The following is a 22829-nucleotide window of genomic DNA, read 5'->3' as shown; positions in this document are numbered from 1 at the left end:
AATCTAAACCAAAACCAAGCAAACAACACACACACACACACACCAAGAAAAAAAAAAAAAAAAAAAAAAAAAAAAAAAAAACAAAAAGAAAATGTAGCTAGGCACGGTTGCCTGTGATCCCAGCACTTGGGAGCTAGGCTGAAGCATGAGGAGGCAGAGTTTAAGGCTAGCCTGTACTACTTAGTGAGAACTGAGTCAGCCTGGGCTACAGAGCGACTGTCTCAAAATATAAAATAAAACAAAATGTACACGCATCTCAGCCTTAAACTGTTTATTGTCAAATGATGTTTAGCGACTCTGATTTCTCTATTCCCTCGTGTTAAAATCTTTTAGCAAGCTGATGTCAAACAGCATGCATCCGTTTCCTCACGCCTGCCCTCAGCAGTTACTGCCCGATCCTCAGAGATTTGAAGCGTGTGCTCTTTGTCTCGCAGTTTTGAGGCTATTGCTCTTGCGAGTCTGAAGTGGCTATTACTCCCGACTTAACGAAAGGCTGTGTGTTGGCAGTTCTCTGCGTGCATCGAGGATGCTAATATAATTAGGCAGAAATCAGAGGCGAACGTATTTTTAACTAATATGCAATTTTTTTTGCACTGTACAGGTTTTTATTAAAAAAAAAACCCGTGATATTAGCAACTTTTTAAGCACACTGATGAGCACTGCATTGTCAAGTTTGTAAGGTGCTTTGGTCATTAACTCTCCGAAACACTGATCTACTTCAAGCAAGAAAAGGCAACTTGTGGCAGAAAGGGCTTCCACAAATACCGGCAGAGCCCACATGACTGGTCACCTTAATGGTAAGGTACAAAGCCTTTCAGCTCAGGCGCTAGTAGAGGTACTGCCCATTCAGGTTACCCAAGGACTCTGAGAGGGCTCCAGTCAATTCTGAGGGAATTTGCCTATGTTTTTGGTTTCTCTCACGTGGGGGGCTGCAGACCCCTGGCCCCCTGACTTTCTTTGCCTGCCTCAGACCCTTTGCCTGCTGGAGTGAACTGAGCAAAACAACCTGTTTTCCTGTGTTTGCAGCTGCTCTGAGCACGAGACCCTCGTGAGTTCCTGATGACAGGGGAGTGAATTCTGGTGGGTTTTACAGCTGGAAATTCCAAGAGCTGGGACGTGGCTACCAGTTAAGGATCCCTATATAAGCTTACCTGGAGCACAGTAAAGTTGGCATTCTTGGCATTCTTTCTTTCAAGGATGACCCGCGTCTCTGCCTGTCCTGTGTGTCTGTGTTTAAATCTCCAGCCTAGTTCCCAGCTCGCGCCTTTCGTAGTGGGAGCACCAAACCGTAGTGCAAACCGTACTGTAGCGCATACTGTACCGTAGCGTTTTACACTCTAGCAGCTTCGAGGCACTTCTAGCCTTCCACACATGCACACACACAAACCTCTACAGCCATCCCGCTGATCAGAGACGAAGGACGTCAGAAAGCAACTGCTTTTGCGACTGAAGCTATCTGTGACCTTCGAGGACTCTCCGAAGAGGCTGGTGCGACGGCTCAGCGGGAAAAGGCTCTGCCCAACGCTTATGACCTGTGTCCAATCCCTGTGATGCACGCGGCGGAAGGAGAGAGCCGACTCCTGAAAATCGCTCTCTACCCTCCGTATGCATGCTGTAGTACACGCGTCCCTCGCCAATAAATAAGTTTTAAGAATTTGTTTTTGTCTGTTTGTGGTTTTTTTTTTTTTTTTCGATGCAGAAGGTTTGGAGTCTGTCCAGGAACTAGCTCTTGTAGACCAGGCTCCTCTCTCGAACTCACAGAGATCCACCTGCCTCTGCTTCCCGAGTGCTGGGATTAAAGGCGTGCGCCACCATCACCCCCCCTTGAGAAATTATTTTAAGGAAGACTCTCAACCATTTGTTCTGTGGAGTTCATTTGAAAGGCTTCATTGGAATACCAAGCCAGGGCTCCTGGCATGGGACTTTGATCTCTGTGGAGCACGCCGCTCCAGGAGGGGCTTTTGGAAGGGGCAAAATGAGATTAGTGCTAGCAACGAGCATTTACAGAGCACTGGGGGCAGAGACCTGGGAAGGTAAATGCAGAATGGAGCTGGGTAGCTACAGAAGGACCCAGACACTCTAGCCCAACATATAGACACAAACAGGGAGGAAATGGACATCCTCTTCTCTTTTGACTGGTTTCCCTGGCTGGCAGTCCTTGATTCTAGCTTGATCTAGAGCAACGGTCGCTGCCCCCCCTTTGGCAAACCTCTTCCTCCAAAAATGTTTATATTACAATTCATGACAGTAGCAAAATTATAGTTATGAAGTAGCAACGAAATCATTTTGTGACTGGGGAGGGGGATCACCTTCACCACAACATGGCGATCTGTATTGAAGGACTACGGCATTAGGAAGCCTGAGAACCATGGCTGTAGAGAGACAGACATTTAGAATTCAGTCATGAGTTTGACGGGCTGTCTAGATTCTCTTGGGAATCTAGTGTTAGGTGATAAGTATGCAAGCCCAGACATTCTGGGATTTATTTACAAATGAAAACCGGACATTTACTCTGTGAGTGTGTATATGCATGACGGCTTGCTGCAATTGGTTCTCTCCTTCATTCGTGCGAGTCTCCAGGGATCGAACTCAGGTCATTCAGACTTGGCAGCAAATGCCTTTGCTCTCTGAACTGTTGTGATATTTTGTTTGTGTCCTAATAAAAAAAAAGCTTGCCTGAAGAGCAGAGCTAAGCCGCTAGAGACCAGGGAGCGGTGGCACACACCTTTAATCCCAGAATTCAAGGCCGCTCCGCTCTGCTGCTGTGAGAGCTAGACTCTGAGAACCGTACACACAAAGGTGACCCTAGTCCTCAGGAGCCTTTAATCCAAGCGCCCGGGAGGTGGAGGCAGGAGTGAACATCTCTGGGTGGAGAGAGATATTAAAGGTGGGAGGGGACAGGATCTCGGTGCAGTCTGAGGTTTGGTGGAGACCCTGCAATCTACAGTCGCACGCGAATCGCACTTTTGTTTGTCTGAGCCTTGGCATAGGTAAGAACTCTCTAGTGGCTTGGCTGCTTTGTTTTTCTTCAGCTTGAACTCCAATATCTGTCTCTGGGTTTTTATTAATTGTGCTACACTGAGCCATCTTGCCAGCCTTATTTATTGTGCGACAAGACTTTTCGTGCTGAGATGCAGCATGTCCATCTTAGTCACCCCAGGTATGGAGGCCACGGCAAGCCACAGTTCCTTTCAGGAGTCTGGGTGAGGGGTTACTACAGGAGCACAGGTGACTCAAAGACAGCCGCAGCACCTAAGCACACCCTGGCATTGGGTGACAGCTCACACAAGCTGGGAACCTGGAGCACACACTGCACAGTCTGCAGGCAGGCAGCTCCCAGGTTGGAGAGGGTCCTTCCAGGAGCTCCTATTGGTCTAAGCATCTTCCAGGCAGCTGGCCTACTCTCAGAGTCTTCTCTGCAGTTTAGCTTGTCTGGGAGTGCCTCTGTCTATAGTTTAATCCCGGGAAGGAGGGGCTTAAGGAATCAGGTCAATCGGTGAGCTCTTGGACTGCTTGCAGTGAGGTTTGGGATCAAATCACGGCAAGAATAGATTTTCCCCCCTTGTTTTAAGCTGCTCATTGGACTCACCTGAGAAACTTTAAAAACTGTGGATGCCAAAGGGAGAGTGAGAGGCAGAGACAGGGTGATCAGTTCGGGGATTACCCAAGACTGTCTAAAACAGGTGCATGAAAACCCAAACCCAAACCAGGGACACCTGTCTCACAACCCAGGTGCTTAGTTACTTAGTTGATCTGGATCTAGAGTGTAGACTGGGTATTGGCAAGTGTGTGTGTATAATTTATTATTTTATTTTATGTGTACGGGTGTTTTATATGTCTGTGTGAAGGTGTCAGATCCCTGGAACTGGCATTACACACAGTCATGAGCTGTCTGTCATGTGAGTACTGAACCTGGGTGGGCTCCCTGGAAGAACAGCCAGTGCTCTTAACCACTGAGCAATCTCTCCAGACCATATATATGAAAAAGAATTCCAGCACCTATCAGCCTTTTATCCCAGCATCAAGGAGCAGAGGCAGATGGACCTCTTGAGCTCCAGATCTATATAGCTGTATAGCTCCAATGCTATACAGTACAACCTTGTATACATACATATACATATATATATATACACACACACATACACACACACACATATGGGATTTCTCAGAAAATAAGGAAAGAACCTTCCTCGAGACCCAGTAATACCACTTTTGGGAATATATCCAAAGGATGCTCAATTGTACCACAAGGACATGTACTCAACTATGTTCATAGCAGCTTTGTTTGTCATAGCCAGAACCTGGAAACAACCTAAATGCCCCTCGATCAAAAAATGGACAAGAAAAATGTGGTACATTTACACAATGGAGTACCACACAGCAGAAAAAAAAATAACAACAGCTTGAATTTTGCAAGAAAATGGATGGAGGGCCGGGCGGTGGTGGTGCACGCCTTTAATTCCAGCACTTGGGAGGCAGAGGCAGGCAGATCTCTATGAGTTCGAGACCAGCCTGGTCTACAAGAGCTAGTTCCAGGACAGGCTCCAAAACCACAGAGAAACCCTGTCTCGAACCCCCCCCCCCAAAGAAAATGGATGGAACTAGAAAACATTATTTTGAGTTAGGTAACCCAGACACAGAAAGACAATTATCACATGTACTCACTCATAGGTGGTTTTTAAACATAAAGCAAAGAAAGCCAACCTACGAACCACAATCCCAGAGAACTTAGGCAACAATATGGACACTAAGAGAGACTTACATAGATACGATCTACATGGGAAGTAGAAAGTAGAAAAAGGCAAGATCTCCTGAGTAAATTGGGAACATGGGGACCTTGAGGGAGGATTGAAAGGGAGAGGGGGGAGGCAGGGAGGGGAGCAGAGAAAAATGTAGAGCTCAATAAAAATCAATTTAAAAAAAAGAGTAAGACTGTTTGCTAAGACTCTGTTCACTTCCCATAGAAACTCACTTATGAGGTGATATTTTGTTTGGGTTTTAACAAATACAGCTTGTCTGAAGATCAGAGGGCAGACCTAAATCACTAGAAGCCAGGGAGAGGTGGCACACACCTTTAATCCCAGGACTCAGGAGACGGAGGCAGAGGGATATCTGTGTGAGCTCTGTTTCTCTTTTAGACAGATTCAATCTCCTGTAGCCCAGGGTGGCTTTGAACTAACAAAGGTGATCCCAGCACTTGGGATCCCATGCCTTTAATCCCAGCACCAGGGAGGTGGAGACAGGAAGTGATATGGCTGGGCAGAGAGAGGAATATAAGGCGGAGAAGACAGGAGCTCAGTGCAGTCTGAGGTTTGGTGGAGACAGCTGCAGTCTGAGGACAGGATCACCCCTACAGTCTGAACACTGGTAGAGGTAAAAGGTTGCTCTAGTGGCTGACCACTTTGCTTCTCTGATCCTTCAGCTTTTACCCCCTAATATCTGACTCCGGGTTTTATTTATTAAGAACAATTAGAATTGGTGCTACATGCTTAAATTTTAAATTAATCTTAAACCAGTAAATATTTGTTGATGAGTATTCTGTATATGGCACAAAAATTAATGCCTAACATAGCCTATATCACATAGTATGTACCGACAAGTGGGTAGCCTGGACCAAGAGTGAGCTCACCAAGGGCAAGCAGGCCAGGGTACAAAGTCTACGTGCTTTATAAACCCATGTACAAAGCAGTCTTCTGTTCCTCCAGACTCAGGACATTTGCCATGAGCTTTCAAAGAAAATGTTTTATTTGGTGTGTGTGTGTGTGTGTGTGTGTGTGAGAGAGAGAGAGAGAGAGAGAGAGAGAGAGAGAGAGAGACATGATGTCACAGAATCAGTGGCATTTGATGGGTTTAGAGGAACACAAAGTTGCCATAGGTAAAGACCCGTAGAGGCAGAGGAGAGGCCAGACCAGAGACAGGAAGGCCAGACAGAAGGCTACGATAGCCGGTCAGAATGAAGAAGGAAGTCTCTGAACCCAGGACCTCAGGGGTTGGAAAGGAAGGCTTGGGTAAGAGTCAGAATAAGTAGGCCTTCAACCAGGCATGGCAGCTCACGGCTGTAATCCCATCCCAGAACTCAGGAGGCTGAGGCGAGAGGATTGTCTTATAGGACAGCTAATCTACAGAGTCCAAGGTCAGCCTGATTTATAGAGCTTGTTCCAGGACAGCCAGAGCTACATAGTGGGACCCTGTCTTGAAAAACCAAGCATGAGGCTGGAGAGATGGCTCAGTGGTTAAGAGCACTGGCTGCTCTTCCAGAGGTCAAGTTCATTTCCCAGAAATTGCATGGTTTTATGCCCTGCTAATGCTGAAGCAAGTATGGGCAGCGCGTATATGGTGGTTCTGTTGAACTTGTCCACATTGGGTTTCATGGTCTAAGATGATGAGGACGCTGACCAGGTCTCTTCCTCAAGAGGGTACCAGATCTCCTTTCAAATGGTTGTGAGCCACCATGTGGTCGCTAGGAATTGAACTCAGGAGCCATATAGTGGCTCACAACTCAGGGTAAGACAAGCAGACATACAGACAGAACACTGTATATATGATAAATAAATAAAAAAAAACTTTTTTTTTTTTTTAAAAAAGGAAGGAAGAAAAAACCCAAAACAAGGGCTGGAGAGATTGCTCAGCAGTTAAGGGTCCTTACCTTTCTCTCAGAAGACCTGAGTTTGATTCCCAGCACCCATCAGCTGCAGATGATTGGATGGATGTCTTCTGACCTCCCAGGGCTCTCCCACACAAATGTGCATACTCACAGATACACATTTAAAAAATCTTTTTAAATGATAAAAAAAAAAGAACTTGCAAACTGCATCGAAGAGAAAGAAGTAGCTTGGCTGTTTCTTACTGGTGATGAGGATGACACATCCTTAAACCAGACTGAGCAAAGGCTTACAAAACGGAAGATGGTCGGGCAGTGGTGGCTCACGCCTTTAATCCCAGCACTCGGGAGGCAGAGGCAGGCGGATCTCTGTGAGTTCGAGGCCAGCCTGGTCTACAAGAGCTAGTTCCAGGACAGGCTCCAAAGCAACACAAAGAAACCAAAAATAAAAAACGGAAGACGGTGGGTTTGTTTGTGGGTGTGCTACAAATACATCCACAGATATCTAAGTTTACTTAGATATCCTCCATTTCAATAGAGTTCTAATTCACTGATTTTTTTTTCCCTCATAGACATTCTCAACAAAGGGAAATTCTGCCTCTCAGGGAAGAGTCATTCTGGAGATTGGAGTCACCACAGCTCGAAGTAGGGCAAGGGGCCAGGGTCGCTGCCAGTGCACAGGACAGCCCCTAAGTCAGCATCGCTGAGATTCAGAAATCCTGATCCAAAACCTAACCCGGGACACAGTTGAAGCAGCGGCGGGTCGGCTAGTCGACTGTGAGGATGACGCGGCACGCCAAGAACTGCAGCGCCGGAGCGGTCTACACCTACCAGGAGAAGAAAAAAGACACAGAAGCCTCAGGCTATGGGACCCAGAAAGTTCGACTGAACCGGGACGCTGTGAAGGACTTTGACTGCTGCTGTCTCTCGCTGCAGCCCTGTCGTGATCCTGTGGTCACCCCAGATGGCTACCTGTATGAACGGGAGGCAATCCTGGCATACATCCTACACCAGAAGAAAAAGATTGCCTGGCAGATGAAGGGCTATGAGAAGCAGCGGGCAGCCCTCAGAGAAGAGCAGAGACAGCTTCAACGAGCTGCAGCCCAGGACCGAGCTCGAAGCTTCCTGGAGAAGCAGGCAGCCATCCTGAGCCAGCCCCTGAACCCCTTCATGCCCAAGGCTGCCTCCTTACCCAACGCAGGTGATGAGCAGCCAGGGCCCAGTGCGGGTCCCCCAGGCAAGGACAAGGACACAATACTGCCCAGCTTCTGGGTTCCCTCACTGACGCCCGAGGCAAAGGCCACCAAGCGGGAAAAACCATCCCGCATCGTGACCTGCCCGATGTCTGGGAAGCCACTACGCATGTCAGACCTGACGCCCGTGCGCTTCACGCGGCTGGATGACTCTCTGGACCGCGTGGGGCTCCTCCCACGCGGTGAGCGCTACGTGTGTGCAGTGACCCGAGACGGCCTGAGCAACGCCACGCCGTGCGCAGTGCTGCGGCCCTCTGGGGCGGTGGTCACTCTGGAGTGTGTGGAGAAACTGATTCGGAAGGACATGGTGGACCCCGTGAATGGGGATACCCTGACAGAGCGTGACATCATCGTGCTGCAGCGGGGCGGGACGGGCTTCGCAGGCTCGGGAGTGAAGCTGCAGGCGGAAATGTCGCGGCCAGTGATGCAGGCCTGAGCTATGACCTAACAAACCTGCCTGTGAACGCGGGGAAAACGAAACGAAACAAAACCAGGACCCAGTAGCGCCCACTGGAGAGGAGAGACTTGTTCTATTTTCAGTGAGACAGCACCACCCAGTGTCAAAATATAATATTTTTGTTGCTGAATAATAATAAAGGACCAGATGGGGGGAAAAAAAATACTCAGTGTGCTGGCATGGGAGATGAAGGATATTCATAACTGGCTACACTTTACGTAGTAGACAGAATGGTGGTATTATATGCATTGCACAATTGAATATATATGCCAAGCACGAATGTAAGTATAAACAGGCACGATGAATATGAATATATAATATGAATATTGAATATTACATACACAGTATTCCAGAGGCAGTCTCAGGATTTAGAAAGCGATTCTTGGTTACCAGAGATCTCATGATACCTGGCCCTGTGGAAACATTTTACTACATTCCGTCTAAGGTTGAAGTTGCCCCTGAAGCTATCAAGTTGTTTCAGCTGGTGAGGGCAATTGGTGCCAAGCTTGACAACCTGGGCTGGGTCCCTGGGGTCTGGGGGAAGGAGTGAGCCGGTTCCCTCAGATTGCCAGCTAACATCTACTTGCGTGCTGTGGCGTGTCTCATCCTCTACCTCCTGTCACTGCCTACACCAGAGGAGATAGGCCTAAGCACCCAGCTGAGTCTTTGACTGAAATCATCATTCCCAGACCAGGCTAAAGGCATGTGCCACCATGGCCCAGTGGGTGCTACCTCTTAGAGAAGAGGACAACTCAAAACTGAAAATACGCCGGGCGGTGGTGGCACACGCCTTTAATCCCAGCACTCGGGAGGCAGAGGCAGGCGGATCTCTGTGAGTTCGAGACCAGCCTGGCTCCAAAACCACAGAGAAACCCTGTCTCGAAAAAACAAACAAAAAAAAAATTGAAAATAGTGAGAATTTTTTTGAGTGTACTTAAATGTGTTTGTGTGTGTGTGTGCGCGCGCGCAGGCCAGAGGACAACTTGTAGGAGTGAATGAGTCCTCACCTTTCACCATGTGGGTTCCAAGAATCGAACTCAGGTTCTCAGCATTGGCGGCAAGCACCTTTATTTGCCGACTCAACTCTCCAGCCCCCTTATTCCTGTCGCCCACGGTACCCGGCACGGCGTCTTACACAGAGTAGACACGCCGCTGATTTGCTGAGTAAATTCATTTATTTTTATACTGCAAATCCTTGCCTTGAAGCAAAGAAGGTCTCAAGCCTTTCTAAAGCAATTACCATCTCCAGCTAAAAATTCCCAGCGGAGGGGGACCTGGCACAGAGAACACCAGAGATCTGAGCATGGGGATTTGGAAACAGACACCCCCAGTTCATATCCCAGGCTTGCCTGAAGCAGATGCCGTGACAGACACTCTCGGGGCCATGTTTGGATTGGCCTTAGAATGGCAGAGAGCTGAGTACGTCATCCCCAGCAGATGTCTGTTGAAGTCTCCGTTGTGCCCGGTGCCAATCTAGGCACTGGGGGTGGGTGTGGGTGTGACTGTCTGCCTAAAATGGTGCAGACAGGCTGGTGGGAGCCTTGTTTTGACCACGTAACGAGTGCACTGTGAAATCTTGAGTGTCCTGGTTGGTTTTGTTTGTTTTTTGCTTTTAAATCTCAGGCATGTTTTGGCTTCTGTGACTGCACAGGCAGGATATGCAAGTGAAGAGTCTCACCACTTGGGCGGAGAGGTGTATGGCAAGATCCTCTAATGTTAATAAGTGGGAACTCATCTAGCAAATTCACCAAGATGACCGCTGTGGGTATGTGTAACCCATGAAAGGTGATGATGGGCTCCCCAGCTTTCTCTTTTGCATCTATTCTAAAGTCACTAACTTCTCTCAGCCCTGGCTATGGCTCCTAATTGCTCCTAGTTGGGCCTAATGTCCCTTACATGCGGCGTGGGGAAGCACGCTCGCTCCCCCCTCCCTCAGGCCGCGGTGGCAGTGGTGTGGTATCTTTGGTTTGTGAGAATTGTCTACTTGCATCTCTAAGATGCACAGCCCTAAACTCTCCCTCAGCCAAGGCTCAAAAAGCCTGGGCCAACTTACTTAAAACACTTCCTGCCACGGGTCCAGCAGGATGGGAACTCACTCAAATGCGGCTGTTTGGAAACCACTGCCTATGACCGGTCTTCCTTCCCCTCCACAGTCCACCCTCTCATACAGCAGGCACGGAGACATCCTTAAAGTTCATCGCTCTCCACCACGCTCCGAGAAGTGCAGGAGTACACCATCGTGCTCTCCATGGAGGAGAAGGCAGAGAAGATGTCCAGTCCTTTGCTGCTGAGAGACCCGTAGCGGCTGCCACTGGGACGGATGGACATGGGTGGCGGGATCTGCTGGTGCCACTGAGCTGGAAAATGAGCCAGACAAAATGTTACGATCAAAGGAATCCATGGGAGGAGCACTGATTCCTCGTTTCTAAAAGGAACATTAAACCTTCCTGCCTTGTGCTAGGCGGTGGTGGCGCACGCCTTTAATCCCAGCACTTGGGAGGCAGAGGCAGGCGGATCTCTATGATTTTGAAGCCAGCCTGGTCTATAGAGAGTTGTAGGCTAGCTAGGGTGGTATAGCGAAACCTTATCTCAGAACAAATAAACAAACAAACAACAACAAAATCTTGCACAATTAACAATTAATTGTTGCGTTTTCTCCTTTCCAGCTGGAAGTGTATAATTTTCAGCTCCAGGGATCTGACTCCCTCTTCTGATCTCCACAGGTACTGCACTCACTTAGTACACACACACACACACACACACACACACACACACACACACACACACACATAAGTAATAATAATCTTTAAAAAAAAGGATAGGTAGAGGTGAGGGATGTTCCTTTTGCTAAACTTTGGGGCTGATTCCTGGGGCCTGCTGGGAACAGGACTTCTAAAGGACAGTATGTCTGGAAGGCTGTGGTGCAAGGTCACTTTTGCTGGCTATAAGCGAGGTCTCCAGAACCAGAGAGAGCACACGGCTCTCCTTAAAATTAAAGGTGTTTATGCCAGAGATAAAACTGAATTCTACTTGGGCAAGAGATGTGCTTATGTGTATAAAGAAAAAAAAAAAAACAACCCAATGACACCTGGAGGCAAACCAAACAAAACCAGAGTGATCTGGGGGAAAGTAACTCGGGCCCATGGAAACAGCGGCATGGTCCGAGCCAAATTCCGAAGCAACCTTCCTGCAGGGGCCATTGGACACAGAACCGTGTGATGCTGTACCCTTCCCAGATTTAAACCAATGAAAAGTAGATAAATAAAAGTGGATTTGTGCTCTTGTTAAAAAAAAAAAAAAGATAATCCCTGCTCCTGTCTTCTCTCTTTTCTTGGTAAGTAAGATTATAGAACGGCTCTGCAGATGACTTCAGAATTATAATCTGATAAAGTGAAATTATGGGCCACTGAGGTTGAGCAAAGAATTTCATGCATGTCATTTTTTTTCTTTTCTTTTTTCCTTTGATTTTGGTTTTTCAAGACAGGGTTTCTCTGCATAGCTCTGGCTATCCTGGAACTCACTTTGTAGCCCACCCAGGCTGGCCTCAAACTCAGAGATCCACTCTGCCTCCAAAGTGTTGGGGTTAAAGGTGTGTGTTGCCACTGCCTGGTACACATCCCTTTCTTGTAAATGGAGTTTCTGCTGGAATTTCCAGAAAAAGAAGGTGCAGCAAGATGGCTGAGCTGGTAAAGGCATTGGATGCCATGTTTGGCCACCTGATTTTCAAAAAACAAGACAAAACAAAAAAAACAAATGGCAGGGAGAACCCATCTTCAAAGCACAACAGAGGGTGTTATCTATCTCATTTACGCATGGAGATGATATTTCAACTGTCCTCCGTGCACAGGTGTTCCTTGAATGACATCACCCTTACCATATATATCCAACCTAGCTGTGCAGGACACAATGCCAGCTTCATTCTTGGCTGACAGGGTATACCAGCCGGCGTCAGATTTCTTGGCTGGCTGGATGAGGAGGCAGACATAGCCCGTTGTGTCCTGGTGCATGCTGGGGAAGAGAAAGAACATGTTCACCTTTAACTTGGGAGCAGAAACATTGCGGTCAATCTTAGGCTTGGGGGAACTCTCAGAGAAGGGACAGGGGACAGTTAGCTCCTTAGCCAAAGCCTAGAAACGCCGTCCTCTTGTCTCCTTATTTTCTTCTCCTCTTCCCTCCCTTCCTCTCTCCTTCCCTCCCTCCCTCCCTCCCTCCCTCCCTCCCTCCCTCCCTCTTTGAAACAGAGCCTCCTGGCTGGCCTGGAACTCATTAGATAGATCGAGCTAGCCTGAACTTAGAGATCCTCCTGTCTCTTCTTGCTACTGAATCCAGCCCTCTAACCCTTCCCCTTTTTTAAAATATATTTATTTGAGTATGTATGCAAGTATGCACACCACATATATACTGATAGTCTGAAGAGGCATCAGATTCTCTGGAACTAGAGTTGCAGATGAATCACCATGTGGGTTCTGGGAATCAAACCTGGGTCCTCTGCAAGAGCAACAACTGCTCTTAACTGGTGAGCCATCTCTCCACTTCCCCTCCTTTCTGAGACGGTCTCACGCAGCCCAGAGTGACCTTGAGCACCAGGATACCAGGTCCCGAAGAACTTGAACTCCTGACCCTCCTGCCTACCTGCCTTCCACATGCTGGGATACGATATCACCCCTGGTCCTTAATGCAGCTTTTTGTTTATTAAAAAAACAAAACAAAACAAAACAAAACCTTGTCTGGGTCCTAAAATGATTGAGAATATGACAAAAATATGCCAGATCTTATATGTTCCTTGTATAATTTTTAAGATTTATTATTTTCATTTATGTGAAGGTGTGCCTCTGTAAGTTTGTGTTCTCCATATATGCAGGAGCTTGTGGAGGCCTTAACCAGGTGCTGGGTCTTTAGAACTAGAGTTACAGGCAGCTGGGATTCACCCAGGGAGGATGCTGGGAATTGAACTCGGGTCCTCTTCATTGCTGAGCCATCTTTCCAGCTCCTCCATGTATATTTTTAAGAACTTTTCATTTTGGAAAATGAGCCCAGAACAGCTTCATACTTGCTCTGTAGCCAAGCTGATAACTTTGGACTCCTGATTCCTCCTGAGTCTGGGGAGGATGGGAAGGCCACCACACCTCGGACAAGTGCAGGCAGTATTGCTTTCTCTCTCTGGTAAACAGACTTTAATTAAGGCAAAGTGAGAAGGAAAATAGACTTCTGACAGAGAGAGGGGCTCCACACACACACACATATCCCACCCGCTTTTGAGACTGAGTTTTACTCTTGCCTAGACTGGCTCGGAATTCACTGTGGCCCAGGCAGGCTTGGAACACACACAACAGCATGGCTGAAACTCGGTAGCGCCATATTCAATGAAAGAAGCCAGCTGTAAAGGCTGCAGGCTTATCTGGATGGCCCACCAGGCTCCTCTGAGCATGGATGTCTCCTCAGAGACGGTGCTTGCTGTACCTGATCCTCTCCCTACTGAAAGGGATGGTCTCGTTGTCTTTCTTCCAGTAGAACACGGGTGGGGGCATGCCTACGACGCGACACTCCAGTCTCACCGGGTGGCCCTCGGGAACACCACTGTTTTGGAGTTTCTCCAGGATCATGGGTGCTTTCTTCACCTCTTTGGCTAAAGAAGAGAAGTTACTTTTATATTTGAATAGTAGCAAGGCCCTTGAGGTTTCTGCCCCAGACGCATCACGTTTATTTTATTTTATTTTGAGACAGAGTCCCATTGTATTGGCTGTCCTGGAACTTGCTTTGTAGACCAGGCTGGCTTTGAACTTTACTTGGACTGGGAATAAAGTCATGTATCACCATACCCACTCAGAAATAGTCACTTTAAAAAAAAAGTTTTTTTTCCCCCCCCCAGCACTCAGGAAGCAAAAGTAGGCAAATCTCTGTAAGTTTGAGGCCAGCATGGTCTCTACAGAGCTAGTTTTAGGACACCCAGGGCTACACAGAGAAACCCTGTATTGAAAAACCAAAAAAAAAAAAAAAAAAAAAGTTTTTCAAAGTTATATTCATTTGATTTGTGTGTGTTTGGGTGTGTGTATGTTCCTGTTTATGTGTGTGTGTGCGTGCCCGTGTGCATGTGTTTGGATATATGTGTGTGCGACAGCTTTTGTCAGGAGTTATTTCTCCTGTTCCATCACGTGGAGCCCCGGGATTTGAACTCAGGTTAGAATGCTTGGTGGCAGATGCCTTTATCCACTAAGTCACCTCAATAGTCAAATAATGACTTTTGAGAACATATTTCACGTACTAAAACTGATTTTTTTTGAGGACTTTATTTCATAGGAACTAAATTTTCACCCGACTTAAACTTTTTTTGTTTATTGTGTATGCGTATGAATGGGAGTCTGGGTGAGTTTTGTGCATTCAGGGGTCTTGAGGGCTAGGCAGGACTTCAGAGCCCCTGGAACAGGAGTTAGAGGCTTCTGTGAGCTGCCATGTGGGTTCTGGGGACCAAACCCAGGTCCTCTGCATCAGCAATGAGTGTTCTAACCACTGAACCATCTCTCCAGCCCCCAACTGACTCTTTAGATTTGGCCACATTGTCATTTTTCTATTTTGCATGTTCCCTCCCATAAATGTATTTGGGGTAAAAACCTTTACAACATTATGCATCCCCAGAAAGTAGCCTCATCTATCAAAGTCACTGTTTTAGAGATATGGAAAAAGGTATAAGCCTGCAGCAAAATTACAGTTTCCTATTTTGCTGGTGAGATTAAATTAAGAGCAAAGGAAAAGGGTTCACAGGAGAGCAGCCACTGGCTGAGGAAGAGGAACAGCAGTGCAGGCTGTTGGTTTCCTTCCTTCCTTCCTTCCTTCCTTCCTTCCTTCCTTCTTTTCTTTTCTTTTCTTTTTTTTCCTAAGGCAGGCTTTTCTGTAACCCTGGCCGTCCTGGAACTCACTCTGTAGACCAGGCTGGCCTCAAACTTAGATCCGCCTGCCTCTGCCTCCCTCGTGCTGGGATTGCCTAGTTCAGGTTGGTTTACTTAATGGGCTGCCCATAGTGGGAGGAAGCCTAGCACTAAGATCCCCACTGGACCACTGCCCTGCCTCTGATGATGTCTTATTTCCCTTTCTGTGGCAGGGCTGTGTTCTTTCATGGCGTCTTATTAGGTGAAGGCTCATTTGCTTTGGGATTCGACATTTGGGGTTGACCTTCCTCTGAGGCAAACATCAGAGAAACCCAAACCGAGGTCTCAGCATGTGGCTCAGTGGGTAAAGGCGTTTGCCGTTAAGCCTGAAGACCTGAGTTTGATTCCCAGGCCTGCGTGGCAGAAGGGGCCAGACTACGTCTGCAAGCTGCACTCTGACCACACGCAGGCGGTGGCACATCTCCTTCTCCATAAGTAAGAACACAACATAGCCAACCAGCGCCTTGTCCGTGGAAGCTCAGAGCTTGGAGGGAGGCGGAGCTGTGAACAATGAATATGGCAGTCTGCAAGCACTCTGGGAAGCTTGCCTATTCTTGTGCCATGGAAACCCAGGGGAGGTGGCCGAGGGCTGCCTGGTGAACCCACTGTGCCGGGTGGTGACCCTCAACTTTAGCCTTTACATTTTATTCATTCCTACTTTTATTTTTGAGAGGAGGCTTCAGGTAACCGGGCTGGTTTTTATCTCTGTGGGATGACCTCCTTGTCCCCACCTCCGCAATGCTGAGTGTCAGGTATATGCCATCATACCAGTCTAAGTGGACTCTGTGTGCTCTTGGGTACTCTGCCAACTGAGCTGATAAATCCTTGGTCCTGAATGAGAAGAGGGCTGGTTAAGGACCATTCAGTTAGCAGTATCACTGGTGCAATGCAAAGGTTCGTAACTCAGGGAGCAGAAGAGCCTGGTGTGTTCCAGGAATCACAGACTGAGGGCAAAAGACTAGAATTTAGTGACAGCCGATTAAATAACCCATTGATTGTTTAGTCAAGTGTTGCGGTTGCTCCCATTGATTGTCTGATTAAAATGAAAAGCAACCACCTTACATGTCTGGATTACTATGTATCTCAGAAACCAGTGTAGAAAATAGGGTCTACTGTGGCGAAGGGGAAACAGATTGCTGGGGCGAGGGATTCCAGAATTCTGCCAGAGCGCCTGAGTATCCGGACAGTCGGCGTGAAGGGAGTTCTGCTTAGAGAGGTCCCTCAGCGAGACTTACCTACTACGGTGAGCTCCAAACTAAAGGAATTCTGCCCGGTTTTGTTGGTAGCCACACACGTATAGGTCCCTGCGTCGCGTTGCGTGAGCGGGTCGATGAGCAGAGAATGGACCCCCGTCTCTCTGACCAGCATCTTGTGGGAGGCATCTGGTAGCACGGGCCGCCCATTGAGCAGCCACGTCAGCTCTGGGGGCGGTAAGCCACTCACCTAAGAACCAACGGAACAGCTGATTCAGGTGGCGCGCTGATGACAGGCATGTTTATCTGGTGAGTGGATGCTTTATCCTTGTTGGCACCAGATAGATGGCGAAGGGAAATGCAGGGAAGAGGGATCTAAATCAACGGCGCTGTGAGTTTGAACTGTGTGGAATCCTGGCCTCCCTTCAGCCACGATTAACCCGTGTGATTATATCCTAGAGCGGAATAATGGCTGAGCTGAGTGGATAAAACAGGCCCGTGGCGTCAATAAGAGGGCTGACTTCAGCTTAGATACCAGAATTAAGAGAAGAGTCAGATATTAAATCAAAGTTCTCAGATTTTGCTCATGGACTAAATATAAAAACATCTTGATGCCTAGTTTTAATATTAATTTTAATATTAAACCAGAATCTCTTGGGATGGGAGCCAGGCACTGGTAGTGTTTGGGGTTTAGAGACAGGAGAGCATAGAACCTGAATGTCATTTAGACAGCAGCTGAGGAGGATAAGAGCTACGCACAGGAAGGGGTTGTCTGCGCATGTTTAACCTCCAGCCTTCACTGACCTGAACCTATGAAGTTTCACTGATAAATCAGAATGTAGAATCACAAAAGGTGACAGAGATGGCTTATTGTGAGGAAACGACCCTGTTCGCTCAGAGTGCTTTGGCTCTGTCTTCTCACACCTATGACTTTTCAAAGGTTCTCCCCTCCCTACAACCAAAGATGCAAAAAAAAAAATCTAAGCTTCTGGCTTCATAGCAATGAAGGATTCCAGGGACCATATGGAAAAGTACACGTTACTCCTTTTTGGTTATCTTTTCACAGTGAAGAATTGACTTATGTAAGGCCCACATAAAAGTTTTTTTCTTTAAAAATTTTTATGCTTACATAATTTTTATTAAGATAGTTTAAGATTTTAATGCATGTTTCTGTATGGTATTAAAAAGACAAAATGCTCTAAAGGAGCCTATGGCGGGGACGATTCCCTCCCTTCCCTAAGACCCTTCTGTCTGGGAGAAACCCCACACAACAGACACAGACAAGAATGAGTGCAAACGAATAACTAGACGAAAACTCGGGTCAGGCCTGGAGCTAAGGACAGGTGTTTGGAAGTACCTTACAGTCCAGCCGGCAGAGACGGCCCTCGTGAGCCACCATGTCACCCGGGGCCTGCAGGAAATGTGGCCGGAAAAAGCGCTCCTGTAGAGGCTCCTTGTCTCTCTCTTGCATTCTGGCCCTTCCCCTACAAGAAGCATTTGCAAAAGTATAACAATAACCACGTGCATTTAGAAATGGCTGTAAGGCTATAATGAGGCAGGGTCTCCTGTAGCCTGGGCTGGGCTCAATAAGTAAATCCAGGATGACCTTGAACTGGTTCTCCCGTCTCTACCTCCTGAGTTCTGACATTATAGGCAAGCGTCATTACACCCAGTTTATGTAGTACCTACTGGAGATGGAACCCAGGACCTGGAGCATGCTAGGTAAGTACTCTACCAAATGAACCACACCCTAGAGTAGAAAGGCTTCACTGGACAGTCAATCAATCACAGCTTAGATACACACACACACACACACACACACACACACACACGCACACGCACACGCACACGCACACATGCACACACGCGCCAAACCAAACTCAAACAAAACCAAAACTCCTTGTGACATTGTACATTGTAGAATCATCTCCAAACTCTGAAATCCAGGAAATAGGCTCCGGACTGGATGCCCCCAGAGGACCCAAGTTCAGTTCCCAACGCCCACTCTGGGTGGCTCACAAGCACCTGTAACTCCGGCTCGAGAGGATCTGCTGTACTCAGTGAGCACACCCCGAACATACACGTAATTAAAAACAGTGGAAATAAAACAAGCAAGACTTAGCTTCTTCCTCTCTGAAGTCATTCAGCACTAATTGGCTTAGCTCCCCTCTCTGTGGGCTTTGGAACTCGTTGAAAAGTCATCAAAATAAACACAGAAATCAATACTCCATCTGAGAGCCCAAAGTGAGGCCCTCCCAAAATCACCCAGAACAAAATGCCTGTGACCACAATAAAATTCATCCCGGCAATAAATTATGGCTGATAATTAAACATGACCATGAACTTGAACTCAGAGTGACCAACAGTAACAGCTGTTCTTGAAAACAAAACAAAATAGCAAAGATAAAGGAGGGGGCAGAGAAGTGTCTTCCCGATGGCAGTGTAACTCTATGTGAAACATGGGCCTCTATTTTTGGTCCTTTAGTAAGTCATTTAACTCATCAGCCTCAGCAGCAACCTGCTAATTCTTTGTGGCACCCTAAGACTCCAAGGGAAAGCCAGGCTCTTTCTCATTAGTACTTCATAAAATCTGAGAAGAAAATCAGTTATCATGGAGATGACAGAGGAAATATTCTAGTTTCTGTCTGGCAATAGAAAAGCCCGTGGCTTCAAAGGGTCTGAAAGGCATTGTGTGCACAGGTGTTACTGGTGGATACAATGTTTTGAACCATAACAATTGTATCAAAGGGACTGGGAATGTTGCTCAATTGGGCTAGTGCCTGTTTAGCATGCATGAAGCCAGGTTCATTCCCCAGTAGGACAAAGACTGGGTGTAGTGGTGCAAGCCTATAATCCCAACACTTAGGAGGTGAAGGCAGAAGTATCAGATTAAGGTCATCCTCTGCTATATTTGAGGGCAGCCTGGGCTACATGGAAGACTGTTTTTTGTTTTGTTTTGTTTTTGTTTTTTAAAAAATGCCAAAGCCTGAAGCTTCTCAAACTTAAATGTGCCCATGCATCTCTTGGGGATTCTGTTCGAAGTGCGAATTCTGATTTGGATGCTCCGGCTCTGGACCAGGCTTGATGTCTGTATTCCAAGGAGCCCCCGGTGGTGGCACAGCGTGTGCCGTACATTTAGGTAGTGAGTCACTGTAGTGAGTGGGGACATGGGAGGGGTCCAGAAAAGGGGAGTCTGCATTACCTGTGAGACTGACCAGCAGGGCTGAGTCTGTTTCGAATGGGCAAACTCTGTACCATCAAGTGGCCAGAACAGCTGATTCTCCCCTGAGAAGCAGAAAACAAGCAACATTAAAATAAGGAGAAATGCATATTTACATAAATGTTTTCTTCACCAAAACATTATACATGTTTTTCTAACAATGAAAGATTATCTTTGCCCAAGAGAAATGAAAGCAATACAATTTTAGTTTAGTTTTGTTTTTCAAGACAGGGTTTCTCTGTGTAGCCCTGGCCGTTCTGGAACTCAGTCTGTAGACCAGGCTGAACTTGAGCCCAGAGATCTGCCTGTCTCTACTTCCTGAGTGCTGGGATCAAAGGCATGTGATAGCACCTCCCAGTTAAGAAGTTAGGAGAGCTTGCTGCACTTCAGATGACCAGAGTCGTTTCCAGCATCCACACCATCACCTGTTACTCCAGTTCTAGGGGATCTGACACCCTCCTCTGGTCCCAGAGGGCATCTGTATCACACATACAATCTTTAGTTATATGTGTGTGTGTGGGGGGGGGGGACTGAACATGGGTCTTCTGGAAGAGCAGCAAATGCTCTTAACTACTGAGCCAATTCTCCAGCCCCCGTTTTCGTGTTGATTTGTTTTCTGCCATCAGACTCAATGCATTGTCACTGGGTCACTCCTTCTGATGCCTGGGAGCCCTGCCACCCACCTGGGGGTTGGCCGCCATGATGGTGTAGTTGCCGTCATCGTCACTGTTGGTGGATTCGATGTGCAGGGAGCAGGTCCCGTCTCCTTCTCGCCTCATTCTGCAGTGCTCACTTCTCTTAGAGATCTGTTTCCCATCTTTGAACCAATAAACCTGGAGGGAGAAGGAGCTGTTGGTGAGGACTCACCATGCCGGAGCTTCAGAATATGAGACGGAGGTTGAATGCCATCCCTGGGACAAAACACTCATCTTCTGCAAACACTTAGAAAAATCATAAAACATATTCAAAAGGACAGAATACTGTGCACCTCCCTCTGGACCTATACAGAACTCTAGTAAGAAATACCATGTAGTTTAGCATGGCGGTAAAGCTTTTGGCTATCTTTATTGTACCTCATAATTAGCTTAAGAATGTTTTACAGACCAAATATGTCTTCACAGGTAAAATAATGAACACAGGAACTTGGATCATCCCCTATTATCCTATGTAAACCCCAGCCACGAAGCTGAAAGGCTAGGATGGTTTATTGGATCAAAAGGAATAAGGCTAGGATCAAGTTGCTAAATTTACACCCTGGCCCCAAACCAAACTCTAAGACTGAAATCAGTACAGATTTGCTGTGCAAATATTTCGGTGGTCAGCACTGCACATGCCAGAGTGAGTTCTTCAAGGCGGGGCAGGGAGGTGGGTGGGAGGAAGGTGTGGGGGGGCAGAGGGATAAAGTATTGGTTGTAGGTGCCCACTTCGCCTCTTCCTTGGTTACCGATCCGTGTGTGGCAGTACCGCTCTTGTGTTTGTGAAAGCGGATCCCCTGCCGCAGCCACACCGGTGCAAATCCTTCCCTGATTGCCAAGGAATGCGGTGACTCAGAGGATCGCTCAGCAGCCAGCACCAAGCATGGGGCATTGCTGGCATTTGCTAACCTAACAGCAAGGACACTAAGATATCCCTCTCTGTACAGCAAAGGGCACCCTGTGGGTGCTGAGTAGAAACTAAACCCAATGAAGAAGAGTCATCTTGTGCGTTTGATGAGAGTCAATAATCCAAAACAAGGCAGTACGACTAAGAAATTTGTTCTACACTTTTATTAAAATTCTAACAAGGTCTGAAGTGGTGTCACACGCCTTTAATCCCCGCCCTCCAGAGACAGAGGCAGGTGGATCTCTATGGCTGTGAAGCCAGCCTGGTCTATATAGAGAGGCCCAGGACAGTTAGGACCCTGCCCAAAAATTAAAAAACCCTACCGAGTCTGATTTCTTTTTGGCCTAATAATCCTGTTCCTGATCCTTTTTTTTTTTTCTAAATCACCTGGGCTTTGCTAATTTTTGAGTATTATTTTTCATTTTTATTCTGTAGATGTTTCACTGCAGTATAAGTTGTTGTTGTTTTGTGTGTGTGTGTGTGTGTGTGTGTGTGTGTTTTGTTTCATGCAGCCTAGGCTGGCCTCGAACATATTCTATAGCCAAGGATGGTCTTGAATTCATGATTCTCCTGAGTGTCGAGATTACAGACATGCATCACCATGTCTAGGTTTTGTTGTTTTTTTGCTTTTGTTTATTTGTTTGGTTTGGTTTGGGGTTTGATTTTTTTTTTTCCCAGACACGGTTTTTTTGTGTAGCCTAGGTTGTCCTGGAACTGGCTTTGTAATCTAGACTGGGCTTGTACCCAGAGTTCTGACTGTCTCTGCCTCCCCTCCTGATTTTTGGGATTAAAGTCATGTGACACCACCACCACCCAGTCAAAAAAATTTTTTAATATGGTTTTGAGGACCGAATCCAGGGTTTCATGCATACTACATTCCAAGCCTCAAACTTTTCTTTTTAATGTTTCTAGTGGGTGGGTGGGGGTTCAGGAAGAGGCCAGAAGAGGGCATCAGATGCCCTGGAGCTGGAGTTACAGGTGGTTGACAGTGTTGGGAACTGAACGCCCATCCCAGCAATTGCTCTTAACTGAGAGGCCATCTCTCTTACTCCCCGAGATTTTTTTTTTCTGGTCTACAGGACATGTTAGAGCCATTAGAGGCAAGAACTCTGCCGCTGAGCTACATCCCAGCCCCGCGAGACTTTCCTGAAGACCTTGTAGATAGTTCCACGCTGCTGACGGTCACCTGGCAGGCCATCTTCCCTACCTTTGGAACCGGGATCCCGACAATTTTGCAGGTGAAGGTGACCGGAGAGCCTTCCATCACCCGGAAGTGCTTGAGTCTTTTGTCGAAGACGGGTGCGATGCACTTGCCCGTGGGGATTTCATCGTGCTGGATCTCCTCGTCTGATTCATCCACGGGCGTGCGCTCCAAGCGGAACTCTATCTCATTCATCAGCCTCTGCTCAAAGCTCGAAATTTTATATTCCTGCCAATCAGAAGGGGACACTGAAATTTCTATGTAAAAAACTTTATTATTATTAGTGTGTAATGGGTCACGCATGCATGCCAGGACAGCATGCCAATGTCCCAGACAGCTTCCTGGAGTTCATTCTTAGTTAGGGTTTCATATATATATA

General features: G+C 47.1%; 3 protein-coding genes across 4 annotated transcripts in view; 2 read left to right on the top strand and 1 right to left on the bottom strand.

The window, feature by feature from the left end:
• The first annotated feature begins 7384 nt into the window (after positions 1–7384).
• Positions 7385–8290, top strand: LOC126502494 (nitric oxide synthase-interacting protein-like). 2 transcript variants are annotated; one of them, XM_050143536.1, is made up of 2 exons: positions 7385–7920; positions 7996–8290. In XM_050143536.1, exons 1-2 carry the CDS (start codon positions 7385–7387, stop codon positions 8288–8290), a joined length of 831 nt encoding a protein of 276 aa, XP_049999493.1. The 2 variants fall into 2 exon arrangements, with proteins under 2 accessions (XP_049999493.1, XP_049999487.1); XM_050143530.1 differs by having other exon boundaries at positions 7385–8290.
• A 1190-nt stretch (positions 8291–9480) lies between these two features.
• The window catches only part of Mypn (myopalladin), a 75397-nt gene continuing 62048 nt past the window's right edge, over positions 9481–22829 (bottom strand). The window contains exons 13-20 of the mRNA XM_050140200.1: positions 22457–22678; positions 20331–20480; positions 19630–19712; positions 17785–17911; positions 16470–16677; positions 13772–13937; positions 12186–12319; positions 9481–10668 (exon numbers count right to left, since the gene is read on the bottom strand). Of these exons, the coding sequence (XP_049996157.1) occupies positions 10499–10668; positions 12186–12319; positions 13772–13937; positions 16470–16677; positions 17785–17911; positions 19630–19712; positions 20331–20480; positions 22457–22678 (1260 nt within the window). The 3' untranslated portion in view covers positions 9481–10498. The remainder of the gene's footprint in view (positions 10669–12185; positions 12320–13771; positions 13938–16469; positions 16678–17784; positions 17912–19629; positions 19713–20330; positions 20481–22456; positions 22679–22829) is intronic.
• Positions 11146–11530, top strand: LOC126500884 (60S ribosomal protein L35a-like). The gene has a single exon (XM_050141140.1). The coding sequence runs from the start codon at positions 11147–11149 to the stop codon at positions 11528–11530; it is 384 nt and encodes a 127-aa protein (XP_049997097.1). The 5' UTR covers position 11146.

The sequence above is a fragment of the Alexandromys fortis genome, unplaced genomic scaffold (assembly GCF_014885135.2).
Source record: "Alexandromys fortis isolate MF-2015 unplaced genomic scaffold, M_Fortis_MF-2015_v1.1 scaffold_9, whole genome shotgun sequence".
NCBI lineage: Eukaryota > Metazoa > Chordata > Mammalia > Rodentia > Cricetidae > Alexandromys > Alexandromys fortis.
The sequence above is the reverse complement of the archived record's forward strand: the minus strand, read 5'-3'. Positions and strand labels throughout refer to the sequence as shown.

What these genes read in the sequence shown, in the direction of transcription:
- LOC126502494 (XM_050143530.1), top strand. Translation starts at nt 7,385, where the DNA reads ATGACGCGGCACGCCAAGAACTGCAGCGCCGGAGCGGTCTACACCTAC.
- LOC126500884 (XM_050141140.1), top strand. Translation starts at nt 11,147, where the DNA reads ATGTTCCTTTTGCTAAACTTTGGGGCTGATTCCTGGGGCCTGCTGGGA.